General features: G+C 41.5%; 1 protein-coding gene across 1 annotated transcript; it reads right to left on the reverse strand.

Annotated features, from left to right (window-relative positions):
- Positions 1-736: 736 nt before the first annotated feature.
- On the reverse strand, positions 737-14116 carry LOC125635254 (alcohol dehydrogenase class-3). Its single transcript, XM_048846675.2, has 9 exons — positions 13797-14116; positions 10213-10314; positions 9079-9220; positions 8319-8406; positions 6223-6442; positions 5145-5405; positions 4288-4423; positions 3276-3414; positions 737-965 (listed from the first exon to the last, which is right to left on the reverse strand). Exons 1-9 carry the CDS (start codon positions 13806-13808, stop codon positions 941-943), a joined length of 1125 nt encoding a protein of 374 aa, XP_048702632.1. The 5' UTR covers positions 13809-14116; the 3' UTR covers positions 737-940.
- Between the last annotated feature and the right edge of the window lie 1083 nt (positions 14117-15199).

Consider the following 15199-nt stretch of genomic DNA (forward strand, 5'->3'; position numbering starts at 1 on the left):
GTTTTAATGTTTTTTCAAAATAAAGGGTAAGTCTTAGACAAGTTTCTTTTAGAATTAGGGCTATTTACTGTAGTGGTGACAAGTTGGCTAGGTGTTGGGCCTTGATTTAAATCACCCTCTCCCGTGCCCCTGGGCTTCCACAGCAGTTAAGTTAGGACAGGAGTTTGCTCAGAGTCTTCTCCTTAGACTGTACTATGAAAGATAGTTAGGATAAGGTCAGCTTCAGCCTGTAGTGCAGTATTTCACTGGCGGTTCAATCATCTGCAGAAACTAAGCTTCCCATGATAAGAATCTAGTGGCTGTGGTTTGAAAAAAAGCCTAGCTCTGAACTAATAAAACAGTGGAAATATCCTCCCTTCATCCATGGGGTTCTCTGCAATGGGAGAGCTTAACTGCAACATTTAACTTTTACTGCTGATGAGCACTGCAGGAAGATCCCCCCAGCATGAGGATTAGGAAGCTGCTGCAGATAACAGCTGGGTCTTTTCCCCATCCCATTTTGCATGGGGAGGAAGTTCCTCTATGCATGTCTGCAACCCACAGACTTTTAGGTCTTACGTGCTCCACCTAATAACTTCTTTTAGAACTAGAGAAAACAAATTAATGACTAAAGGAATGAAAGTTTAAGTGGTGTTTACAAAAAAACCTATCAAGCAGCTTTAAAGATTTTGGCACTGTCAGAATTCAGGAGTGACTAGTATAGAATAAAACATTAATTTCATGACCACAACCAGCATTAGTTTCATAACTGGATTTAGTATTTATCATTCGTCTGAGATCAGGTTACATATGATTTAATAGAGACTATGATCCTAAAGCAGATAGTTTTCCCATCACAACTGAATTTTCTCTTCAGCTGATCCTACACCTCTTCCAAAAGCTCCATTAACTAGTAGACACAGCATAGTGCTAAGACTGGCAGGTTCCGTCTTCGGGATCCTTAAAGTTTCAGGACACATCGAATGCTTGAAAAAAGACAAAAATGGGTATCAATAAGACTTTTACCACTGTTCCTGAAATGTTACTTAATCCTACATCTCATCTAAGAGCAAGCCTCCCATCCCCTCTAACGAATATTTCCTTTTTTAAAATTATCAGCTAAGTTGAGAAACTGGTCAGTCATGTTGGTTAGTGTCTTCAGTTCCCTATGTCATACATCTTTGAAGTAAGCATTTAAAGGGTAAATACGTTCTTCCACATGAAATTTAGATTTGAGACTATTTAAAAAAAACCTATACAAGTTCTAAAGTCAATTTTCAGTATTTGACCTTTTGTCAACTGAGTCAAATGGATGGCTTTAAATGTATTTTCTTCTGCCCCAGCCTGAATTTAAAATAGCTTTTACTATTTAAATTTTAGAGGCTGCTCACATGAGAGCACAGAAGTGCACTAAATAGTTACAAATTGGATAGGTTTTAAGTCTCATTTCCTACAAGTTAATTGGGTAAAATTTGTGTGGGCAATGTTGTGTCTGCAGTTGTCAGTGTTAGAAAAGATAAAATGTAATTACTAGTTTAAAAAGAGAGACCACCATGTTTTTGTCTGATTCCTATCATGTCCACCAGTTGATTTTTCCCTTCTCCATTTATCCATGCTCTTAATAGGTAAGTGACCTGGACCATTTATTAATCCGGCTTCTATTTCTAGGGGGGAAAGATAGCTATTTCATACAGATTGCCTTGAAACTCAATTAGAAGTTGGATTTAAAGCTCTTTCTTACTATCCTGATGAATTCCCAGTCATCTGGCCTTTGACTTACAGGCATGGAACTCATCAGCTTGGAGAACCAAACTTAATGCTATTTCTAAGACAAACTGGATGTTGCCTTTTCCTTTGAGTTCAACCTTCTTAGGCTCTAAGTCACAGCTATGGATTCTGCCATTGGGTCTATGGACAGGCTTTCTTCTTCACATGCAAAGAGAAATGTTATATAAAATCCATGAGTAGATCCAGCCTTTGCTTTATAGGGAGAGAACCAGACCATCCCTTTCACAAAGGTTGCCAGGGATATATTATGACTGGAACAGATCCTGGACTGTATATTATGCTTTTGTGATATGTCATTTGGTATTCACCAGGTGGCAGAATTGCTGCTGCACTGATTCACAATCTGAAAATAACGTTCATGTTTTTTCCTCCAGGCTTGCATCAAGCTCAATGAGAGCCTTTCCTGAGGAAGTGTGTTTTTTGAATTTACTTATTGCTATAGCTGAGGCTTGCTTTGCAAACAGCAGCACAATCTTGCCATTTACCTGAGCAGAGAAGAAACTCTAGGCAAGATAACATGGGCAGAGTTAAGTCACATAGCCAGTGACTGAAGGTTCTTTAGTTCCGCCTCCAGTCTCATGTTAGAGAGGGGGAAAAATCCATTGGTGAACAAGATAAGGACAGAACAAATCCAGCATGTTAATAAATGTATACTGGTCATTAACAGCCCACTACCAGATGATTGTTAATACTGAATCTAACCTAGCTATCAGCCAATTATTTAAGATACTTGTTTGAGGAACATGAAATTCAAACCTTCTATTTAATGGAGTACAGTAGAATCTCAGTTCTCACAGGCATGGAGGTTGTTCATAACTGAACAAAATTTTGCTCTTTCAAAAGTTTACAACTGAACATTGACTTAATACAGCTTTGAAATATTATGCAGAAGAAAAACGCTGCTTTCCCTTTATTTTTGTAGTAGTTTACATTTACCAGTGCTGTATTGTATTTGCTGTTTATTTTTTTTGGCAGCTGCTGCTTGATTGTGTACTTCCAGTTCCAAATGAGGAAGGTAGCTGACTCAGTTTAACTCTGAGATTCAAGTGTAATCTAAAATAATGCTAATTGTTCTGAATTAAGTTTCATTGGGATTTTAATATCCAAGTACTTTCTTTTGTTTCCTTCTCAGTCTCTACTTTTATTCTGGTTCTTGAAGTTAGCTTTTTAAAATTTTTGTCCTTTATGGCTATAGTTTTTTTCCACTTTGTTTCCTCCTCTGCTCAGACACCAACACTAATTTTATTTTCCTTGCCTTTCCCCTGTCCCCACTCAAAACAGAAGTTGATGTTGCAGCACTGACCTAGAAACAGAGTGAGCAATTAGTTGCTCTAGGTGTGCATGAACATACTTGGTGCATAGCACTTCACACACCATATCTGAAACACAAAGGGGATGCATGGGGCAGGTATCAGAACAACAAGTAGCTCGAGAGGAGGAACATAGTAGTGGCCTACAAACTCTTATTGAGCTATTCAATCTTATGGACATAAGACATTTAAACTTACCTCTTCCCTGCATGCAGCAGTTCAAAAGCCTCATTAATTTTGTCAAAAGGCAGCGTGTGAGTCACAAATTCATCGACTTTGATCTTTTTCGACATGTATTCAGCCACCAGCTTTGGTACACTCTCTACACTCTTCCAACCTGAAAAAACACAAATTTTTTTTTTTCCCCACCCAGTAAATCAAAACCATACTAGGGTAGAGGTAGGAAATAAAATATATCAACCCTACCCCTCAATAGTATTAGTCATTAAAGCTCAGTTTTCATGGTATGAGAGAGATCCTAGGATCATGTCACAATATCCATACCCATCTGCCTGCAGAATAACACTGGAGTAAAGAATGCAAGAGTACAGCTAAAATACCAGTCAAAATGGGAGGGATGTGTGTTCAATGTCTAGTTGAGATCACCTCAGAAAACTGGTGCTCAGCCCTCTTCCTGGTCTACATTTATGTATTTTATAACTAGACCACAGCAGAGTTTTGTACGCCCGGAAAAGAGTTGTATAAGAGTGGCACTTTGTGAAGACTCCAGCAGCTTTTCCTTCCTGAATTATATCTAAACAGTTTCTTCTTAAAGGATCCCCTTTTACTGTCTAAAACCACCCCCCTCTCCCCCAGCTGTGCATCCTCACAACAGAGCTCAATGATTCCATTTGCTCAGTGATTAAACAGGGCAGTTACTTACACAAACATGTTTACATTATTCCTCATTTCCCAGGTGAGCAGCTCTTGTTATTTGCACCTCAACCATGATACAGCTATAGAACTGCACAGAAGAAATTCTCCCCTTATGGCTGCTACTTGCATTTTAAATTCATAATATGCAACAGAAAGATGATCATTCACAGCTTGTCTATGGGGGATAGTTATTTATAAAAGGTTATATTTGAAAAGCTAGTGTAGCATTCATTAAGAATGACTTGATAGGAACCAGTTTCTTGTACAACCACAGAGGAAGACAGTACTTTATCCCTCTTTTAGTAGATAGATCATCAGTGTGCCAGAAAGTTACCTCCAAAGGCAGTCCCTTTCCACGTGCGACCCGTTACTAGCTGGAAGGGACGGGTAGAGATCTCCTGACCAGAAGCAGCTACTCCAACTATCACGCTGACTCCCCAGCCTTTGTGACAGGATTCCAAGGCAGCCCTCTTCAAACAGAAAGAAAGCTAATTACTGCTAAGAAGCATCTATTATATAGATGCTATATAGCCCCACAGAGATTTCTTCATTTTTTTAACATTATTGAGCATGTCAGCGATGCTGTACCTAGTTAAGAAAAAAATTCTGACAAGTATATATAAATTTAATTGGTAAAATGGCCAATATTCCTACACCTTGCCCCACACTTTTGTTTTTAAAACACTTATAGTGCATTCCCATCTCCCACATGGAGTCTGTCCATTTCAATGGATGCTGGATTGTACTTAGAAAGAACAAGCTGGTCTACACTGTTACTAAAAGAATTAGGAAGACACATTCCACCTAGCAATATTGTAATTAGGGCATTAAGTTTGTCATGTGGGAGGAAAGGTGAAAATGTGAAGTCACGGAGTCTATTTGCTGATATTTTGTTTTTCAGCTCTGCTAAGGTTTGCACGACTAATTTTCTTCCATAATTATATTTTAGAACATAAAGGAGCTGTGTTTTCCACCTAAGCAGTAGACTTGTCTTTCATTTTATAATTAGGATTGGTTGAAATGGACCCTTTTAGTCTACTATATAAGAATTACCAGGCTACTCTCAACAGAAAAGAAATATGATAGAATACTCCCTTGTAAACAGAAAGGCGCTTGTCTTTCTTTTAAGGTTATTACCTATCCCAAGATGTAGTTAAACTTCCCTTTCAGTACTGCTATGTGCACGCTTACCATGACACCAACGTTCCCAATGCACTCAAAAGAGTAGTCCACTCCACCATCAGTAAGCTCAACCAGCGCCTCCTGTATGGGCTTCTTAAAGTCCTGAGGGTTGATGCACTCAGTGGCTCCAAACTCTTTAGCCTTGGCAAATTTATCTTTGTTGAGATCAATGCCGATGATCCGGGAAGCTCCAGCCACTTTACAGCCCATAATAACTGCCAGCCCAACTCCTCCCAATCCAAAGACGGCACAGGTAGAACCAGGTTCCACCTAACAGAGCAAGAGAAATCTGTTCAGGAGGGAGGAAAAACAACACATCCTTCCACATGTATGAGAAATACAGATTATTAAGAAAAATAGAGAATAAAAATCCAAAATTGCAAGTCATCATCATTCAGATGTAGGGAAGTATGCCAGATTTTTTTATGAATTGTTTTTGAAGGGCTGTAATGGGCTAAGTTTACTCCTTACCCAAAAGGTGGGTAATGGCTCGGTCTCCACTAGAACAGTGGGAAGTCCGCCCCCCCCCCGAAACAAAGCAGGAGCACCTGCCACATAGTAGGATGGTAGCATGAGAACAGGTGGAAGCAGAGATCACTGTATCAAAGAGAATATTTAAAGCAACTTTACAACATTGTCAATATGTACAAGTCTGTCCTTACTATAAGGTAATCCCAACTGACCAATAATACCCATCCACAAACAAATTCCTGAACAGTTCAAGGTGGCTCCTCGCCACAGCCACTTGCCTCCATCAAGACATGCTTCCTCTACCCCACTCTGCACAAAGAGAGCTGGGAGAAGGAGAAACAAGGTTTTTGATCTGACTTCGTCTGCTGAGGCTAAACAGGTGGGAAGCCCAGGTCAATCTTCCCGTTTCCTACTTGGTCCGGCTCCTTGTCAGATTTGGCAATGGAAGAGGAAGGAAGGAAGTGGTGAGCACATGTCCTATCTCCCTCTGCCCACTCAGCGGCTGTTCCTCTGGTCTTACTTTCTCCAAGCCCAGCCTTAACAGATTTTCATTACAGTACTTTTACTGTCATTAGCCACAGGTATGGGGAAGAGAGTGATCAGCTAGATCCCGTACCTGGGCAGTGTTGAGGACAGCTCCGTAACCTGTTGAAATTCCACAGCCCAACAGGCAAACTTTATCCAGAGGAGCTGCAGCATCGATTTTAGCCACAGAGATATCAGCTACAACGGTGTATTCGGAGAAGGTGCTAGTCCCCATGAAGTGGTAAATCTGCTTCCCTTTGCAGGTGAACCTGCTGGTACCGTCGGGCATCAGTCCTTTTCCTTGGGTAACTCTGAAAAATAAACAGTACAACAAAGGATATTTAATACAGTGTCACAGAAAGTGACAGGAGAGAGTCTAGGAAGTGACTTAATTTTCACCAAGTGGTACAGTTCCTGAATGGTGCATGGAGATTTAGTTATATGATTACCCGCAGAGTAAAAATTTTGAAGACATTTAAGTAAAACTTGAGTTCATGAAAGTTAGAGATGACAGGCATGTTGCAGTCTTTCTACCGACTTTAACAGGCTTTGGATCAGGTTCCAAGGCCTCAGTTCATCGAAGTTCTTAAGATGCATTTGGCTTCAGTGGGACGTAAGCACTTCAAGTGCTTTGATAAAGCAGGACCTAATAGTGCTCTGACACAGACATTCAGGAAACCACACATTGCATATAAACCATAACTGACCTTTCTAACACACCCCAGTCCTGCCCCACCGTGTCCTCTCTCCTTTTAGTCCCAGGGTATGCCTACGCTGCAATCGTGGGGTGTGATTTGCAATTTGTGCACTTATACCTGAACTAGTTTTAATCTCGCTACTTTGGGTATCCGGGCAGTGAAGCTGAGGCAGCCCAGGCATCAGCATGGGGTAGTCACCCAAGTAGCTACTCAGGGTTCTGAGCAGGCTAGTTTACCTGCCTAGAGGCACGTACTTCACTGCTACTGGTTCCCTAGCTAGTCTTAATCAAGCTAGCTTGGGTACGTTTAGATGAGCTTAAAAAAAAGAAAACAATCACATCCTGTGATTGCAGTGTAGATATACCCCAAGTCTCTGCTGAGCAGCCTCTGCCAATCCCATCACAGTGGATAGTGGTTTTGTGACAGGCATGAATGGAAACTGAGGTCATGCTAGTGTTTACTTGCGATTTAATCTGGGTCTGCTAAAATGGTAGCCACTATTACTGCTGGAGCTCTGCTGCTGGCTGAGTGGCTTACATCAGTAGTTCTCAACCTGGGGATACGCAGAGGGTTTCCAAGGGGTACATCAACTCATCTAAATATTTACCTAGTTTTACAGCAGGCTACATAAAAAGCACTAGCGAAGTCGGTACAGACTAAAATTTCATACGATGACCTGTTCATACTGCTCTATAGACTACACACTGAAATGTAAGCACAATATTTATATTCCAATTGATTTATCTAATGGTAAAAATGAGAAAGTGAGTAATTTTTCAGTAATAGTGTGCTGTGACCCTTTTGTATTTTTGTCGAATTTTGTAAGCAAGTAATTTAAGTGAGGTGAAACTTCGGGTACACAAGATAAATCAGACTCTTGAAAGGGGTACAGTGGTCTGGGAAGATTGAGAGCCACTGGCTTACATGACTGAGATCTAAACATGCGACTACTTAGCAAAGGCTAACTGAAGTGCATCACATTTTAGGACAAAGACCTTTTAAAGTGTAGAAAACAGACTGTGATTCTTGTTTACAAAGGGAGAACTACTTGTTCCTTGGGTTGAAGATATTGACCACAGAGAGTTGTTTTTTCCCCATTCAAAGGGCAATAATTTTCTACGATAAACTACCACTTGAATCAAACAGAATTTTGAATACATCCTCGCATACTAGATACCCTGACAAATGACAGTATTTGTGGCATAGTATCACAGCCACACACAAAGAAGTGAATTTAAGTAAGGCCAGAAAAGACAACAACAACAAAAAAACCACTACTGCTAAGCCTTGAAAGGAGGGGGGGAAAAATGGGTATTGCATAACAAACCTAAAATATGCATCTTTCCAACTAAATGACCTTGCTCTGCATTTGATCTGATGTTACCTGAATTCAAAACAATTTGATACAAATTCAGTTAACTTTGTTACAAAAGTAAGCGTACACTGAACAATTATTATTCTGTGTGTATCAAGAAAAAAGTACACCAACCTTATCTTTTGGCAGAGATTGGTTTTAGGGTTCAAACAGAATTTGCATTCTCCACATTGTGGGACGTACAGTGGGATGACTGTGTCACCTAGAGAACATAACAAGAGAAACATTTCATATGACTAGCTGTTTAAAGACTGAAAGGACAGTATGTCAGAACATACACACATTTGGTATGTGGTCAAATGTAACATGGTCAATACTATGAAATTTTAATGGGGGCAATAATTCATGCATTCTTATTTGTGCATTTGAAGTCTCCAAAATGCTTTCAAATATAGAATGACAAAGTACAGGTTTTGTAAAGTACGTTGTATAAAAAACCCTGATTCATCTCATGTCTGAGTAAACGATCAATTTCCATCTAAAGTTCAACAAGAACAAATAGGAACAAAGATGTAAAACCTATATGGAAAAACCAGTGTATTTAGACAGCTGTTATCTCTAATTGTTCAATTGGTTAAAAACAACTGACTCTTTTAGAACACAAACTGAATTCAAAATAGTTTCTTCATAAAGTATTACATAATAACCCTGTAAACTATTCTCTTCTGAACAGTAAACCAAGAGCACATTAGTTAGGTTAGTATTGGACCACCCGCATGAAGGAAAACTTTAGGCAGGTGTAGCCCAAAAAAACTCATCACAGCAGCTCATCAATTCTGCTTTTCAGTGGACAAGTCTGAGCAATTTATTCCATTGAAGCAAGATTTCCAAAGAAACTAGAAAAAGCGCTTGTGAAGACCAAATGTTTTCTTACCTGGTTTTAATTTAGTTACTCCTTCCCCAACACTCTCCACAATTCCTGCTCCTTCATGACCCAAGATCACTGGGAAACACCCCTCAGGATCAGCACCACTCAGCGTATAGGCATCTGTGTGACAGACTGCAGTGGCAACCACCTAAAGGAATATTATAATCTGAAATATTCTGGAGGTAATGAAGGAGAATCTAAAGAGATAACTGGTATTGAAATATTTTTCCTGGTCAGTAATCCAAGACTAATGCTAGGATGAATTCACTAATTCTGAAGTCTTTTGTAGTAGTTTAACCAAAGTGTTTTTAGCTCCGGCAACTCACAAGAGATATTGGACCTGAAAAAATAATCACATTGCTTTGATCTCTGTTTGTTTCTCATCTCTTCAGTTCTGACATGAAATTGGCAGCTGCTGGCTCAAGATCTGCTAAAGCCAGTGCTCTATGCCATTTGAAAACAATGTGGTACCCCAGATTTCAAATGGGATCAATCTCCAACAGTGAAAAAAATCACCCCGTACAGAGGGTTCATATAACATTATAAGCACTCAAAAATCCAATGTAAGTTCTTAATAGAAGTCTTAAGCAGCACACAGGACCTCATGTGGACTCTTTTCATTGAGGCACATTGCATCCTATATATTAGTTTGGGAGATACTGCCTATTAGAAGTCATTAGAATCAGAAGTGAAGATCTGGAGCGTGCAAGATGCTAATCACAGTGATGAGTTTAAGGTCTGATAAATTATGACCTAAAATGGCTAGCACTGAATGTCCCATACAATGTGAAAAATGAAAATAAATGAGATGAGGTTTCCATTGGGATAAAGCACGTTTTTCTCGCTCAGACGGTTTAAAATGGCACTGATCCCTCAGAATAGCAGTGATTTTTAGACTTTGGCCCAAGACCAAAATAAGTGTTAGGCCTCAGACCAGCAGCCATTTCATTTTATGCCACCCCAAAAACCAGACACCATCCTCTTCTTTCGAGTCTGACCTAGGTTTCAAACAAACAGATAACACAAACTCTATAAATTCAACATTTTTGTCCTACAAGGGCAAACAAATTATTCACTTCTATTATCTGGTCTCCCAAAATACAAACTGTAAAGCGAGCAATAAACATTTGCTTAAGTTACCTTAATACGGACTTCATGTGCTTTTGGTGACGCAACCTCCACCTCTTCTATAGAGAGTGGTTTACCTGCCTCCCAGGCAACAGCAGCCTTGCATTTAATAACCTAAATGAGAAAGAAGAACAGAGTTATTGCACTGTTCATTTATAATAATTCTTGTTCAGTGGAGGGAACAAAGAAAAGAAAGGCTACTATTTTGGGGAAATAATCCCAGATATGAAGTTATGGGTGAGATCCAACCCTCAACTCCCAATGACTTTAGAACAAAGGGACAGTTGCCCTACTTTTGCTTTCAGGAACTTAAACAAGAACCACCAGATCTGGACTTAAAGTGTTATTTTAGTACTTTGAAGGCAGTACGTTGTGGTAATGGGTGTGTGTGTGTGTGTGTGTGTGTGTGTGTGTGCCATATGAAAAATGTTAGATAATGCTAGTGACATTTTAAAATAAACAATCAGCATTTATGTCAGGCACATGGTATTTTTCTGTAGCTAGTGCCAGCAGTACACACAATCAAGATTACAAAACTTGGAAAATTTAGTTAAGCCATCTGTCTCACATAAGAGTTTGGATCAACACAGAGGTCACTCTGTTGCCCCACACCCAGCCTGCTCCTATTGTGGCTTTCTACAGCAGACTATATGTGGCCAGCACAGAGAACCTTTACGCAATGCATAGGGGATGCACAGATACTTCTGCGTGACCACTCTGTCAGCAGAACTGCCCACAACCAAGACTCTGTGTAGGCTTCAGCATCGCAGATGAATTTCATCCTAAAACCACACTGCATTTATTTATCTAGAGAAGCTCTCTTTTTCAATTAAGAAGGGTAGAAACATTTTGAAGATAAACAGAACTTAGATTCTTGAAAACAACGTTTTTTAGAATCAATGGCTCCAATTCTGCCTCCAGTTACATGGATGCACTTCCAACTGAGAAAGTCAGCATAGGAGTTACATCCATATCACCAAGAGCAGAATTGGGTCCTGTGAGAATGAGGATCTGGAATGCTCTTTGATTTCCCTTTCTAAAAAAGTCTTATGAGCTTCAGTTCCATTGTCTGAGGAGCTATGGAAAAATCTTATGCAGGTAGTACGACTGTTAACTTAAATTATTCTCCTTTTTAACCACACAAGACAGCATCTTTTTCAGGAAAATGCTACATGCAATAGCTTGCCACAGAACACGGAGGCCTGTTCTAATGAATTCTGAAGCTGAATTTAAGGCCTTCTCTACACAGGGAAATCGACTGGCATAGCTATAGCTTTGTGAGCAGAGTAATTATTCCAAAGTGCCAACATGGGGGAGCTATCCCAAAATAGTTACCTTATACTGGAATAGTCATTACAATCAATTTCCCCCAAACATAAAAGCCTTTGTTACTTTCTTCCCAGCCCTTTTCACAAACTTAAGGCTAGTTTATTTGCATTATTGTGTGTATGCATATAATAAATGTGATATATTAACTTTGGGAAAGCAGCTGCATAGAAACCAACAAGTTACACTGCTTTGCAGTGCTGAATGCTTTGATTAAACCCCTGAAAGTTTGCCAGGAAATCTAGTCAATTTCTAGGGATCAAAGTACAAGAGGAATTGTCAACCTGTAAATAACTTGGGAGTTTTCAGTTAAGCCTTTTTCCACATTATGAAAGCTGATTCATTCTCTCAGATTAAATGTGAGCATTTAAGAGTAAATGTTTTCAAAATGTGCATGGGTATAGGTTATTTAAATAAAGAGAAGGCTTAAAAATAAAAGTTATAGAATAGACTTAGACTTTCCTAGTTGGCTGGGAACATTCAATGAACAAACATTACACCTCTACCTTTTTTATTGTCAATGTAAGAAGTTCCTAGTTTTTCCTACATAAATACCTCTAAAAATAAAAAGCAAAAAAGGATAAGACAACTCAACAGATATGATAAGATGTTGCAGAAGGCTCATTCCAAGTACCTCTCAGTCTACAACATGTTGTTCAATCTAAAAGTGTAGCCTTTATGGAAGACACTTGAAATAATAAGTAGTTAATGTTTATCCAGGCCCCTGGAATATTAAAAAGTGAAATTAGGGTATCAATGTGTTGTTAAGAAATTATTAGGCTGAAATTTAATTTTCTGTTGCTTCATTGAAAGGTCCGAAGACAATAATTGAAAAAGGTTATTTGCTGTATTTTTCTTGTTTTTCATTACAGATATTAGCATCAAAACAGTATATTTGTTAATTCAATCAAGCTAGCCCTCCAAACACACAATCATCTTCTGTTTATGCCATTACAGCTGAGCCCACTACAAGGGTTGTAGAAGTTGCATCTTATCTTGGAAGGGTTGGTAGATAGGACAAGCTTTCACTGTCTGGGCAATCATTTACTTGTTTGGCCTACTCAGACAGACTGGTGATGTAGGCTGTAGTTGAGGGGAAGAAAGCAGGGTGTAGAGTTATACTCTCAAGAGATTCTGCAATAGTTACATGAAACGGCCAACTCATTGTCACTGTGTGAACAGTACCTGATGATCTTATAGTTGTAAAGCAGCAGTTCTCAAACTGTGGGCCAGGACCCCAAAGTGGTTGTGATCCCGTTTTAATGGGGTTGCCAGGGCTGGCTTAGACTTGCTGAGGCCTGGGCCGAAACTCAAGCTCAAGCCCCACCACCTGGGGCCGAAGCCCTTGGGCTTCAGCTTTGGCACCCCGAACTGGGGAGCAGGACTTGTGTGGGCTCAGGTTTCAGTCCCTTCTCCTGGGGTCCTGTAGTAATTTTTGTTGTCAGAAGGGGGTCGCAGTGCAATGAAATTTGAGAACCTTTGAGAGACAGATTGATATACCAATCTTTTTCACAGCAACCACACAGGCAGATGAGAGTAACAAGTTTCCCAACTAATTATGTACCCAGCCTTCCAGACTGATGTATACATATTTACCCTGTTGGGGCAAACACATTTATAATGATCATAGTTCTTCTTAGGAGTCAAGAATGCATGAATATTTCTCCTTGATCTTATCTGTGCAGGGCTACTTGTCAGCTTAGGCCTGCACTCCCGCAGACACATACATGAATAACTTTATGCGTGTGTAACAAGGAGTCCGGTGGCACTTTATGCATGTGTGCAATTCTATTGAACTCACTGGGGCTTCAGATCATAAGCTCTTTGGGACCGGACCATGGCTTTGAACACAGCACCCACGATCCCAACCGGGGTCTTTGCGCGCCCCCATAACAGAAATGATAGATGATCAAGTCCATGCTGTACTCTACACGATGCTGTGGGCTTGCAACGCAAAGCTTAAGAAAGATCAACAGCACAATTTAACCGCATGCGATGGACCCTTATGTAAGGACATCCTCGATGAAAACACCTGCTTGCTCTAAAACCCCGGGCAACTCCAGCGCGAGCAGCCCCAAGGGCCCTGCAAACCCCAGCTGCAAGCAGGTCGCCCGCTGGGCGTGCGGATCAGACGAGCCCAGCGGGGAAGCTGGGACGCGGCCTTCCTGCACGGCAGCCTCCCGCCTCCCTGCGCGCTGCCGGCCCAGCAGCCCGCTTCCCCGCCCGCTCGAGCCCCCCGGAGCTGCCCGGGAACGTTCCACGCCCCTTACCGCGCTCGCCATGGGCCCCCGCCGCCGGTCCGCTCCCGCCGTCCCGCCAAGCGCGCTCCGCGAAGCGGCCGCCCGAGCCGGTGCATGCGCGCTCGCTGCCGCTGGAGCCGCCTCTTGAGGGCCGGGCGACGGGCGGCCGCTTCCGCTTATGGCGGTGGCTGAAGCATCGCTCCGCCGGCGGGGCGCCGGGCTGCTGCCCGTTTGCTTGCCGCGGTCGCCCCAGAGCGGTGGAGCCCCGGTAGGAAGCGTCAGGTGCAGGGGAGTCTGCAGTGCAGCTGCAGGGGCCCCGCGAAGTGTCTCTGTGTTTGAATTGTCCGCGGGGGCCGGACGCTAAAAAGTTCCCCGGGGGGAGGAGGAAAAACGTGACCCCCCCCCCCCCACTAGTCCTCGTTTGTCCCCGCGCCGCGTGGCTGTTGTTGTAATTGTGCATCCGATATATTAGAACTCACACCTACATCTATGAATTATGACTTTGATGCATTTTTCAATTCATAGAATATCAGGGTTGGAAGGGACCTCAGGAGGACATCTAGGCCAACCCCTTCCTCAAAGTAGGGCCAATCCCCCAATTTTTGCCCCAGAGCCCTAAATGGCCCCCTCAAGGATTGAACTCACAATCCTGGGTTTAGCAGGCCAATGCCACAAGCACCCTACCGGGGAAGGTGCTCTGTGTACAAGCTAGAGGTGTTCAAAACACAGCGTGACTGTTCTTGTGGAAGAACTTCCAGCCTTTTCCATAGGGGGAAAAGGGTCTGCGGAACACATTGGAAAACCTGGAAATAAAATTACCTGCGCTAGTGAAAATATTGGTGCGGTGTCAGTTACAGTACTACAAGATGGCCTGGCCCCTACAGGGTGCTCCATGCAGAGCCCTCCTGCACCTACGGGGACCCCTGTTGTGTGGGGCTATAGGATAACTGTCTTGAAGTGCATAGCTAATAAATAATAACACAGAGCACTGATCCAGCGGTGGGATTGGACAAAAACATCTGCCAGCCTTTACTAACCATAGAATAAGATTATGCCCCCTGATCTCATTCTTGATACCCCCCCATCAAGATTCACTAGTGTCTCATTCTGACTTTAAAAAAAGAAAGTTACACTGAGAGACATTTTTATGCTTTATGTATTTCTCTTTCCTGTGTATATTGCCAAGGTTATTTGCATGAAAATAGGTTGCAGTTACTTGGGAGTTCTGTCAGGGTTCCCACGCATTGTGAATTTTACATCAATATGTTGCAACATTATTTTGTTCTTCAGAGTAGGTGCAGTAAGGGGAGTGGGTGCTACATATCACCATGGTGTTTCCATACGTCATCATTTGTGTGGTCACGTGATTGAGTGTTCGTGACATTCTCACACTGTTTTGAGATTGTCTCATGATATTGTGATATAAGCATGTT

Source organism: Caretta caretta, chromosome 4 (genome assembly GCF_965140235.1).
Source record: "Caretta caretta isolate rCarCar2 chromosome 4, rCarCar1.hap1, whole genome shotgun sequence".
NCBI classification, from domain to species: Eukaryota; Metazoa; Chordata; order Testudines; family Cheloniidae; genus Caretta; species Caretta caretta.